The 12,809-nt window shown below is 37.1% G+C and overlaps 1 protein-coding gene across 2 annotated transcripts in view; it reads left to right on the top strand.

Moving 5' to 3' along the window:
- Positions 1-12,809, top strand: part of trappc8 (trafficking protein particle complex subunit 8) — a 122,373-nt gene that overhangs the window by 9,871 nt on the left and 99,693 nt on the right. For both annotated transcript variants that reach the window (XM_039754426.1, XM_039754427.1), the window contains exon 2: positions 6,591-6,785. In XM_039754426.1, the coding sequence (XP_039610360.1) occupies positions 6,591-6,785 (195 nt within the window). The remainder of the gene's footprint in view (positions 1-6,590; positions 6,786-12,809) is intronic.

Genomic DNA, 12,809 nt, shown 5'->3' with positions numbered 1-12,809 from the left:
TTTTAAATTGGTAATTTTTTTTTTTTTTTTTTTTAAACTAAAGCTAACTCATTGTGTTCCTGTCCAAAAGTGTGATGATTTGACGTGGAATTACCCTGTAATTTAACTTTTTATGTCAACATTTTTTCTCAAGCTTATTATTAATAATAATAATAATAATACATTTTATTTATATCGCACCTTTCCCATGCTCAAGGTGCTTTACAGAGTCTCAACAAGCTATGTATAACATTAGATACAAATCCTTAAGTAGAATAAAAGACAATAATCCAGAGTAAAACGCTAAATTCAATACTAGATGAAAACCCTGAACAAATTAAATAATTTGTGGTACAACATACACACACAAATTATACTGAGCATCTGGACAGAGAGGTAAACTGAACAAAGATTCAAATGTTCGGGTAAGTTAAAAGCCTTCCTGAACACGAGTTTTAAGTTGTTTTCTTAAAAGAATGAATCAAGTCAGCTGATTGAATTAATTTAGGGAGGTCATTCCAAAGTCTGGGTGCCTTAGAGCTGAATGCTCTGTTCCCATAGAATGCAGGTTAAAAAGTTTAGACTCTTTTGTGGATAAAAGTACATTTTTTAGATACTAAAGCAAAGAATGGCTTTAATAGTTACTTTTGTCAACTTGTATATACAGTATTATGAACTAAATACGTTATAAAACATCTACCCAACCACTAACTATACTTGTCTGCTCTCATTTTTTTTGTTCAAAAGAAGTTAATTTGCACATTCATGTAATTTGCAATGCCTATTACGCTGTTTCTTCAGCTGGAGTGCTCCTATTTACAGTACATTAAATGTATGCTCTTTGCATAGAAGATATTAAAATAGAACAGTTGTACATTACACATCTGTTTTTTTTTTAACAGTTATGAAGTTAGACTTTTTATACAAGAATTTATCATAAAACATTTTTTCTACCAAGATGCTAAAAATCTGATTTTTGTCAAATTTGAATTAAAATGTTTTTTAAATAGAATAATTCATAAAGGGCACCATTACAAGGTGCTCTATAAAGCAAGAAAGTTTCCAGTTCAAAGTAGGTTAGAAATTTCAAAGAGCCCACACAAGTAAAGCAGTGCATACACACACATAGTTGCATTAAGGCAAATAACCCAGTTTCTTAATATGCGTTTACATGAACAAGAAATTTGCTGGAGTTCTCTTTTGACAAAACTCTCTGACATCATTAAACTGCAAAAAATGTCATCACCAGTTGCTGTGACTTTTTAAATAAGCATGACATCTGTGATAATTTTGTGTTTTTTAAATATGTTTAGTCAAACTGATGCTTTATTAACAGATTTCTGTTACTGGATTGCAAGCTTCAAACTCTTTTCTGCTTGTCTGTGTGATTGAGCCCTTCACAGGACTAGTAAGCCTATTTCTTGGCTTATGCCCAGTGCTGCTGAAATAATAATATTGCAGGTACTTTTACTTCAATAAGATATGCAAAGTTTATTCATTAATTGAAAAAGTAATCAGATTACTGTACTTAACACAAATTACTCTTAATGTATTTTTCTGTTCTGTTGAGATTGTGTTGCTGAGTTTAGCAATGTACATTCAGCTTATCAACATGCATTTAGTGATTTTTGAAATATTGAGACCAATTATTTTAGCCTGGAAAAGGAATTGCTTGAACAGTTGCCTCTGGAGATTTTGTGGACGGTTCTACCTGTGCCTGCTGAAAATGTGTGCCAAGCAAATACATGAAAAGGTTGACAGAGTGCAACAGACATGTGTTGACTACAAAATCCTTAACAGTAACCCAGTTATGAGTTTACATGGCCACATAATAGGATTGTTCTTTTTTTTTAACCAGATTCTTCAGAGGCCCAATTTCTCTAATCGGAACAAGGGTTTGCATGGCATAATAATTGGGATTTTTAATGCATAATTTTTCATGTGGGAATAGGTAGTTTTCTAAATGTAGCATGTTCATTCTGTGACTGCGTTTCCATTGCTGTTACGTGAAAAATTGAAACAATACTTCTGATAAGTCGACAAAACACAAATGTAAATTATTTGTCTTTCCACTGAGTGGTTTTATACGAATAAAATTTCTTTTATCACCTGATATTGAAAATGACAACTGATATGATGGGTGATGGCCCTGTTATTTCAGTAGCCTCTACAATCGCCATGTTCATTTTTAATCGGAGACGATGAGAGACCGTGAATACAATAAAGGTGAATTCCCTATGCTTGGCAGAGACCACATAGTAGAGATTTCTTTGAAATCATCTGCAGTGATGTTTACTGAGGTCATAAAATTTTAGGATGCAGCTCAACATTCATGGAGTTAAGTAGCGTAATAGGCCCTCTTGTGCCCCCTGCTGTAGCATACATGAGGGAGCCAGTCCCAACCAAGAAGCACATAGCCGTCATGCCCAGAGGATCAAGGACCCCTGGATATCAGCACTTCCGCCACACCCGAAAGCAATACCAGGGACACCCGGAGTGCTTCCGAGTGCTCATGCGGAAGTGCCACAGGAAGATCGTCGGAGTGCACCTGGAGCACATCCGGGTGGATATAAAAGAGGCCACCTTCCTCCAGTCAATAGCCGGAGTCGGGAGGAAGAAGAGGCGGTGGAAGAAGGACCAGAAAGAGGCCTGGACTTTGAAAGGGTGTTTGGTGCAGGAGCACTGTGTTGTGTGTGGAACTTTATAAAATAAATGTGTGTGATTCGGGACTTCCTGTGTCTGTCTGTATTGGTGTATACACAAGTATATATGTGTGTATACAGTGTAACCTCAGGTTATGACTGTAATTGGTTCTAAAACTGGTCGTAACCCGATTTTTGACCTGAAGTAATTTCCCCCATAGGATTGTATATAAATACAAATAATCCGTTCCAGACTGTACGAACTGTATGTAAACAATAGTAATGTAATAGTAAACTAAATGTAAAAACATTGAATAACACTGAGAAAACCTTGAACAACAGAGAAAACTAACACTGCAAGAGTTCGCGCTATAGCGCCACAAGCTGCTCGCTCAAAACACTTTTTTTTTAATGAGTTTTAAGCACAGGGAAAAAAATAAACATTTGAAAAATCCATAATTTAATAAACCACCAAGAAAAGTAACATTGCAACAATGCGCGCTACAAACCGATCACTGTAAACAGAAGTGAAGTGGAGGTTAAAATCCAATAGAAAAAAGTATTCATTAAATACAAGGTTTAAAACAATGCTGGAATCTGTCTCTTTAAAAACAAGCCCGGTGCATTCTTTAACTGCCTTCTCGGGCTAGCCCTCTCTCTCTCACGTGCGTGCGTCTGTCCCTGTCTCTGTCGTCTGCATGTGCGTGTCTCTCTCTCTCTCTCGCGCTACACTCGGAATGCACAGGGAGAGACTGAACACTTGCGGAAATCATCAGTGCGCACAAACCGAAAGGGAAACTGGCTTGTTCCTATACCGAGTGTGTGGTCGTGAACAGATGCAAAAGTTTGGCGAACTTTTTGGTCGTAACCCTATTTGTACGTGTTCAGAGACGTTTGTGAACCAAGGTTCCACTGTGTGTATATATGTGTGTATATATATATATATATATATATATATATATAATATAGTGTGTGTGTGTATATATGTATATATATATATATGTAATATACTAGGGGGTTTACCCCCTGCTCTCTTCACTCGCCAACCCCCCTTGCCTGCACTATGCACCAGCCACTTTGTGTCTCTGCTGCTCACATTGTGAAGAGGGGGGCTGAACGCAACCCAAGGAGACACGGTTGCTCCACTGAAATCCCCTCTTAAACGGTGATACAATGGGAAACAAATCGTTTTTTTTGTTTTTTTTTTTTTAACCTCCTCTTTGCTCGATCAGCTGCTGGTTTGCTACTGCTGCCGTGCCGTGTAATCTAAAAATAAAGTGGAGCCAAGCACATTGCCTTTTTCTATCTATTGTAAGAGTCAAGACAAAGTCACTTTTAAGAGCTCCGACACGTTAAACAGTTATTAATCAATTCTTTCTTCCTTTTCCTTTTGTCAAATTGGGTAATGATGTTCATTTTGAGAAAGTAGGATGGAGCTATAGGTTTTCAAAAGAGAAAGTAGCAAAAGCACTGAAACAGATAAGCAGCAGGGCCATTTGGAGTGGTGTTGGATATTTTAATGGTAGTGAAAGATCCTGGAGTAAAATGGTTGACACACCTGTGTAACACAATTGTGTGTGAAGGGAGGATTTCTGAAGGCTGAATTAAGTATGCTAATTGCTGGAGTGTGGATCATATCAAACAATCAGGCTTATGGAGCAGGTAATAAAGGAGACTAAGACAGGTGCTAGGAAAGCGAAAAAGGGATTTATTCAAAGTTAGTAAATTACAGATCGATTTGTTACTTGGGAAGGGAACAGACAATGATTTTTTGTTTTCAGCACAATGTAGGAAACCATCTGGTGAAAGAAGAGAAGCTACATTAAGAATTTGTAGATCTGTAGTTGGCTTGACAGGGTGCCAGTGAGGGATGGTGAGATGGGCACTGAGAAAGTTGGATGTGAATGATTGAATGGTGTCTTCAGTGATGCTATTGTATGAGGAAATATAGTGGGTAGTCAGAACAACAGGTGAGGCATAGTTGGTTTCTGATGAAACTCTGTGGCTGAACCAGGGATCTCCTGAGTCAGTCAAAAGTGCTTGCATAAAATATATTGTGGTGTGTAATGTAGTCGGCAGTTGGAAAGTGCGAGTTTTATATAAAGTGTGTGAGAGGGATACAAAATGCTGATGTAGGTATCGGCAGTGGAGTTGTTTTGGAGAGAGTAGGAAAGTTCTGCTGCCAAATGACATGTGAAGTGCAGATGGAGGTTTTCTGCTTTAATTCAGAGTAAAGCTGTGTACTTTGTGCCTTTTTTTAATATTTAATCATTGTATGACATAGTTTACAATCTGCATTTAACTTGTCTAGTACTCAAAATCTTTCTATGTTTTTGACTTGAATGCCACAGAAGTAGGTCAAAGTTCATCTGACATATTGAGTAACCATTTTTAGTGACTGTGACAGTGCATGTGTAGAAGAAAAAGTCTGATAAGAACTGTGATGGTGAGTTGTTAGTTTCTCCTACATGTTGTCATTTAAACTTCACTGTTATTTTTGAAAATGCTTGTTTTTTAGCAAGCCAATTACTGTACGACACTGCTCTGTTGAGCTGCTGAGCAAGGCCCTTAACCTAAAGTTTCTTCATCCTGGGTACAGCGTTCATCTGCATCCAGCCCTGCAAGCATGTCCTCCAACTTGCAGGGAAGACTTCAGGGTTGGTGGCAGGATTAGCACTCCAGCCACAGAAAAAATTGTACACTGTTCCAGTGTGATGCTGAGGTGTCACTCACTGCACTCGGTTTTCTGGTCCAGGTGGTTCGTCATGTGGTGGGTATGGCAACACGCTATCGGAGCATGCTCCCAACCTCTCTTATTTACTGTACTGTGCATATTGATAGAAAGAGTCAGACAAACCTACTCTGAATCTTCAGGCAAAAATAACAAAAGTTTTCACTTAGATGCATATATTTTAGTGCCCCCTTTCGTCTTGTGATTTCAAATTAAAATGTTCATATATATTTTAATTTAAATCCCTGATGACCCTGAATTGGAATTGAGACTATTATGTTAATTTCATTAAAAGCTTGAGTGATTCCTGTTCTGCACATGCTTTTTCTGTTCAGGGTCTTCTGAAGACTGTTACTATACTGGTGAGAAGAGGCTCAGCAGGAAGGAGTCCTGAGTAGAATTCCAGTTTGTCGCACCTATAAACCCCTGTTCTGTGTCAGCCTCTGTTCTGTCTCCACCCTTTGCAGTAAATTTAGATTTTCGAAACATTTTAAAATTTTATCTTTAGTAAGTGGAGGGAAGTGGACTCTTCTAAGAAAGCCCTGAGAGGTATTGGGAGAACTTAGAGTGGACAGAGTATTCAAGGTGGCATTTTAAGGAGACAAAGCCGTTTGTGCCACACTCCTACAGCTTTACTTTGAGATTTCATTTCATAAATGATGAGAAATTATTTTACAGATGTGTGCTGTTTTTTGTAAATGTATCGCAGAAAGAGGAAGTGATGACCTCTAGAAAAATCTTAAAAGAAATACTGTTTTCTTTTATCTGTTACTTACCCTGTGGTGTTTATAGTGATGGCCTAGAAAAAATAAGAAAAATAAGTAAAATCCTGTTTTCATGGAAAATACTACACTGTTAAATTGAAGACTTGCCAGCCATCATTGGTCAAGAGTCCTGTTTTCTTAGGACTAGCCATGTGATGGAGCAAGCTTTCCTGATACGTTTGCACAGGCATTGCTCATCGTTTGAGTTCAAGTTGCTTCCCCAGGAGACCCCAGTGTAGAACAATTTACTGGCTACTACCCTGAATTGGAATATGCAGGTTAACAAAATCTGTAGGTGGATGGAATTTACATAATACTTCACATGGTACTTCACTTCACATGGTACATGTCAGCAGTCATAGAGAGTTTCCAGATTGAGTTTATATGTTGCTAAAACATTGCATATGTTTTACTTTGGGTAAAAAATGAAGTTCTGCTTTTGCTTATTTTTTTTTTTATTATTCCTTTCTTTAGGCCACATGAGGGATCCCAACAATCAGGTCCAGGTCATCAAAAATTTGAAGATTAGTGTCACAAATATTGTTACACAAGCACCTCAGCCTGCTGCCATTCGAAAAGTGCTTAATGAAGTTGTCTTATTGTGCCAACCCGCAGAAGGTCTTGTAGCCAATGTGATTACAGCAGGAGATTATGATCTCAATATAAGTGGTAAGTTGTATTGGAATTTATTTTAAGTGATACGTGTTACTTTGGAAATCTAATGCTTAATACAGCGTAGAAATGTATTGGATGACAAACTATTTTTGTGGCAACCTCACCAGATAAAAACATACAGAATCAGTTTATAGTTTGCATACACATGATTCAGCATTGACATAGTATAGTTCAGGTCTAATAATGAAGGAAGCAGTTTTCCCTAAACAAACATTTAACCCCAGCATTTTCCACAACCTTTCCATAAATGGGCTATGACTGTTCTCTCTTATGCTATTACTGTAATTCAGCTTTGTATATATTGTTGCCTATGATGTTTCTACAATATTGCGCATTATTCACATGAAATTTGTCAAAGTTAATATTATACCAACAGGAAAGTGGGCAGATCATGTGTAATGCTGGTATTTAATGTGTGCATTACAGTTATTTTATGCCTAGTGTCCTACATGAAAAAACAGTTGCCTGTTTTGACTCCACAATCTTTAGAAGGCATACAGTAGCTGTAACCAGGTATTTATTATTGTTGTATGTCAGCCTGTGGAAGCACTGTGGATGATCTGTGGCCAGTTCATTGCAAGATTACTTTAGTTCAGTGATACTGACTTGTTCTCTGTGCATAAAAATGTGTTTCTGGCCCTGCTAAAGCTTACATATTTTTTTCTTTGACACCTCTGACTTCATTTTTGGATGATTTTTGATGCAAGACCCCAAACTGCTTAATCTTAAGACCACGCACAAATGATCTGATGTCCTCTAGCAGGATACTGAGACTTATGGATATTTTATACAATAGTTTTGTTAAAGATGTAAAGTGGTTGAGGTTCAAGTCCTGATCCAACAAAGCATCCTTACACTGTGAAATTGCCTACAAACTGGTTATTAGTTGGTGTGACTTTTGCAATATGTAATACTAGTTTTTCTCTTGATATAATGTGGCCAAACTTGGTCAAAAAGTCATGATTTTTGACTATTCTGTCTATAAAAAATTATTTTTAAACTCCCATCATCCTGAGAGATATTGCGGCTTATCCTTAGAATTTGGCAAGGCAGCCATTTCTTGCAAGATTAGAGAATAGGTTATCTTTATGGCATATATCTTCCAATATTTTTGTAGGTGGAACTTACAGTTAAATTCAGGTAGGTATACCGTTTATTTTATGATTGATACTAATTAGATTTCTGGTAAGCCAATAAATGTTTTATTCATCTTCTAATGTTTGACATTTTTATACACGCACTATACATGAATATGAATGTGCCACGCTTTTCATTATGAGCAGTTTGTGTCATTTTTGAGTTTGCAAGAGATACTTCTCCATCATTTGTTTTGAGCACTGTGTTATTCTTACACCTGCTTTTTCTTAGTGTTATGTTGACTAAATAACAGAGGAGATATAATCATGCTAGTCTATTTAAAGATAGTCTTTTTTGTTTTGTTTCAGTCAGACATATTTAAGTATGTTACTGACAGACAGTTGGGAAATATGAATTAGATGCCCTGTTGGTGGCAGTTTCATCTTGAGAGATCAGTGGCACGCTGTCGTTTTAATTGTTTCAGTTGTTGTTTAGTTTAGCTGAAATATAATTGTTGATGTCTGGTTTCTGAACAACGTTGTTGCTTCTGGTATTATGTAGACTTTATTCTGGTTTTTCAATTGAACAACATATTTGTGCCAAGATAAGCTCATCTGTCAATGAAGCTTATCTGTGGGTTAAAGCTGTCAGCTTATATGCTGAAGTTTGAATGTCAGACTGCTGCCCTGACCCTCATATGTGCCACCTTTAAGTGAATGCTTCTAATGATACTCTTAGCTTTAAGTTTATCTTATTTTTTTAAGCACCTTCAGCACATTAGATATACTTTATTAATTATGAGAGATATTATTATCAAACTGACATTTAATTATGTGACACCTACTTTTAAGCCAATACCACAGTTTTCTTGTTTGTTGTTTTTTTTCTTTTTTTAATGAAGCCCTCCCCACCGCTACCCACTTTAGTGAGAAGAGATGTATATGTACCTTCATGAGTTTTCAAATTGGCAAATGAAAGTTTTATTTGGCATATTAACAGATCATTACCTTTCTTCACACACATTGTTGGCATTGCATGGGTTTATTATGTGCATATATTTCTTAGTCTGTGGTACACACAGTTTCTAATATGGTACCTATTTATTTTACAGTTTACTTTCTTTTTAATTAGCCTTCTCATAGATGCCCAAAATGGGTCCAGAACAGGGATCTGTGAATCCCTAATTTATGAGCAATGAAACACCAGAATGCTTAAACATTGAAATTGTCTAAAGGGAGACGAACTATTTTTGTCACAATATAAATTATGTTACAGCCAAAATGTCATTCATAATGTACTACAAAAGGAGACAAATCATTCTTGTATCAGTATATCCCACAACAACTGATTTGATAATTGGTGTATGAAATAGCACACAAGTGTTCAGTGAACGTGTTAAACTTCCTAACTGATAGTTCCTTGTGTCCTGCATGACACTGGATAACGTGTTACACTATATCCCTTAACTGCACTTTTTGTTTGTGTGTTTGATTACATTTAGTGGAATAAAATCAAAATGATGTGCATACTAGCATAACAAGGAAGCTCCCAGCTTAATTAGCTGCTAAATGAAAATAAAATGTATTTATTTTAATAAAAGTATTTTTTTGTTTTACAATTTTGAGACTGAGTATTTAATGAGTGGCCATCTAGGAAGTGCTTTAAACCATCTTATGTAGTTGCATGTACTAAGACCTGTAACCCCTAAATGTTTGGAGTGCTAGCACAGCACCCAAAACAAATAAACATGTTATAGTTAAAAACCTTTAATGCATCAATAAAGCATTGGTCTCAAAATGTTCTAAGAGAAACTGGCCAACTGTAGTAGCCTACAAAATGATTTGATTAGATTCGGTAAGCGTTATTAATCCCAAAGGATAATGTAGATTCAGACAGCAGCAGAAACTTATAAAACAAATAACATGACTCACAGAACAAATAATGCAGTTAAGCGATAGATAAATAATAAATGTATAGTGTTCAGAAATATACAATTAATGAGTGGAATTGTTTAGTCTAGAATATTGGGAGGATGCATTGAATTGTTTGATAGCAGTGAGCATAAAAGATCCACAGAGACCCTTCTTGGCACACTGTGGAGGAATGAGCCAGTGGATATAAGTGCTCCAAGGGTGTGCCTTAAGAGGAGATAGAGGGCATAATGACATCCCATTTTGTCTCCATTGTTTGTTTGTTTTTTTTTTTTGTTTTTTTTTACACAACCTGTTCCAGTGTGTCCAAGGTTAGCAATGTTATGAAACAGGCTTTCCTAACGGGTTTCTTCAAGCATTTTGTGTCATTTGTACTGAAGTTGCTTCCCCAGGAGATCATAATGTAAAACTGGCTACTACAGACTGGTAACACACCTTCAGCAGATTGGTAAATACTGGCATTCACAGTTTTATATTGATCTATTTACTGATAAATTTCTATTTGATTTATTTAGCACTAGCAAAATACCCGCGCTTCGCATCGGAGAAGTAGTGTGTTAAAGAAGTTATGAAAAAGAAAAGGAAACATTTTAAAATAGCGTAACATGATTGACATTGTCATGAGTGTTGCTGTCATATATATATATATATATATATATATATATATATATATATATATATATATGTATATGTGTGTGTGTGTGTATATATATATATATATATATATATATATACTGCTCAAAAGAATTAAAGGAACACTTTTAATCAGAGTATAGCATAAAGTCAATGAAACTTATGGGATATTAATCTGGTCAGTTAAGTAGCAGAGGGGTTGTTAATCAGTTTCAGCTGCTGTGGTGTTAATGAAATTAACAACAGATGCACTAGAGGGGCAACAATGAGATGACCCCAAAACAGGAATGGTTTAACAGGTGGAGGCCACTGACATTTTCCCTCCTCATCTTTTCTGACTGTTTCTTCACTAGTTTTGCATTTGGCTACAGTCAGTGTCACTACTGGTAGCATGAGGCGATACCTGGACCCTACAGAGGTTGCACAGGTAGTCCAACTTCTCCAGGATGGCACATCAATACGTGTCATTGCCAGAAGGTTTGCTGTGTCTCCCTGCACAGTCTCAAGGGCATGGAGGAGATTCTAGGAGACAAGCAGTTACTCTAGGAGAGCTGGAGAGGGCCATAGAAGGTCCATAACCCATCAGCAGGACCAGTATCTGCTCCTTTGGGCAGGAGGAACAGGATGAGCACTGCCAGAGCCCTACAAAATGACCTCCAGCAGGCCACTGTTGTGAATGTCTCTGACCAAACAATCAGAAACAGACTTCATGAGGGTTGCCTGAGGGCCCAAATGTCTACTGCCCTGTGCTCACTGCACAGCACCGGGAGCTCAATTGGCATTTGCCATAGAATACCAAATTGGCAGGTCCACCACTGGCATCCTGTGCTTTTCACAGATGAGAGCAGGTTCACCCTGAGTATATGTGAAAGGCGTGAAAGGGTCGGGAGAAGCCGTGGAGAATATTATGCTGCCTGTAACATCGTTTAGCATGACTGGTTTGGTGGTGGGTCAGTGATGATCTTGGAGGCATATCCATGGAGCGACTCACAGACCTCTACAGGCTAGACAACGGCATCTTGACTGCCATTAGGTATCAGGATGAAATCCTTGGACCCATTGTCAGACCCTACGCTGGTGCAGTAGGTCCTGGTTTCCTCCTAATGCATGACAATGCCCGGCCTCATGTGGCAAGAGTATGCAGGCAGTACCTGGAGGATGAAGGAATTGAAACAATTGAATGGCCTTCACGATCCCCTGACTTAAACCCAATAGAACATCTGTGGGACATTATGTTTCGGTCCATTAGGCGCCAGGTTGCTCCTCAGACTGTACAACAGCTCAGGGATGCCCTCATACAGATCTGGGAGGCAATGCCACAAGACACCATCCGTTGTCTCATTAGGAGCATGCCCGACGTTGTCAAGCATGCATACAAGCTCGTGGGGCCACACAAGATACTGAAAAGCATTTTGAGTAGCAGAAATTAAGTTTTTGAAAAAATGGACTAGCCTGCCACATCTTCATTTCACTCTGATTTTAGGGTGTCTACACAATTGAGCCCTCTGTAGGCAGAAAACTTTTATTTCCATTAAAAGACTTGGCATCCTTTTGTTCCTAAGACATTGCCCTGTCGTTATTTGTATAGATATCCAACTTCATATTGAGATCTGATATATCTAATGTGTTTCTTTAAAGTGTTCCTTTAATTTTTGTGAGCAGTATATATATATATATATATACATATCCACATATATATATTAGGGGTGGGACTCGATTAAAAAAATTAATCTAATTAATTAGAGGCTTTGTAATTAATTAATCTTGATTCATCGCATGTAATCGCACACGTAAATTTGCCCCAAAGCTCAAATGTTTTTTTTAATTTTAAAAGGGTTTTAGTGGGCGACAGAATCAAATAATAGAAATGGACATGAATATTGTAAACTCAAGCTCTTTTAATTTCTGAAAAAAAAATGCATTTAAACTGCATTTCACTTCAAATAAGAATCTGTGGCTAAAATTGGGCAGACTTAAAAATAAAGTGGTATTGTAAGTACTTTAAGTACATGTTCAGAATGGTATTGTCTTTAAATAATAAGAAAAATGTTAACATAAAGTGCAGTTTTTCATCTTAAAAAAAATTAGGCAGAAACATAAAAGTTAATTTGACCAGCTTCACCTTTAAACTCTGAGTAACCTTAGCCAAAATTATTTTGTACATTAAGCTAAAACAGTGTGATCATTGAACATTTTGTAATTATATGTAATTAAAATTACTAACAGTCACGGAAGTCCAATGATCCCCAATAAGAGCCACAAAGTCCGCTTTCTGTAATGCATCTAATTTTGCTTGCTTTTCAGTGTCATGAAGCTGTTGAATTTTACTTGAAATAGTCTCTCGGCACGGCAGTTGAAAAACTGGATCACCTGACGG

This window comes from Polypterus senegalus, chromosome 5 (genome assembly GCF_016835505.1).
Source record: "Polypterus senegalus isolate Bchr_013 chromosome 5, ASM1683550v1, whole genome shotgun sequence".
Lineage (NCBI taxonomy): Eukaryota > Metazoa > Chordata > Cladistia > Polypteriformes > Polypteridae > Polypterus > Polypterus senegalus.
This window is presented reverse-complemented; position numbering and strand designations above follow the sequence as displayed.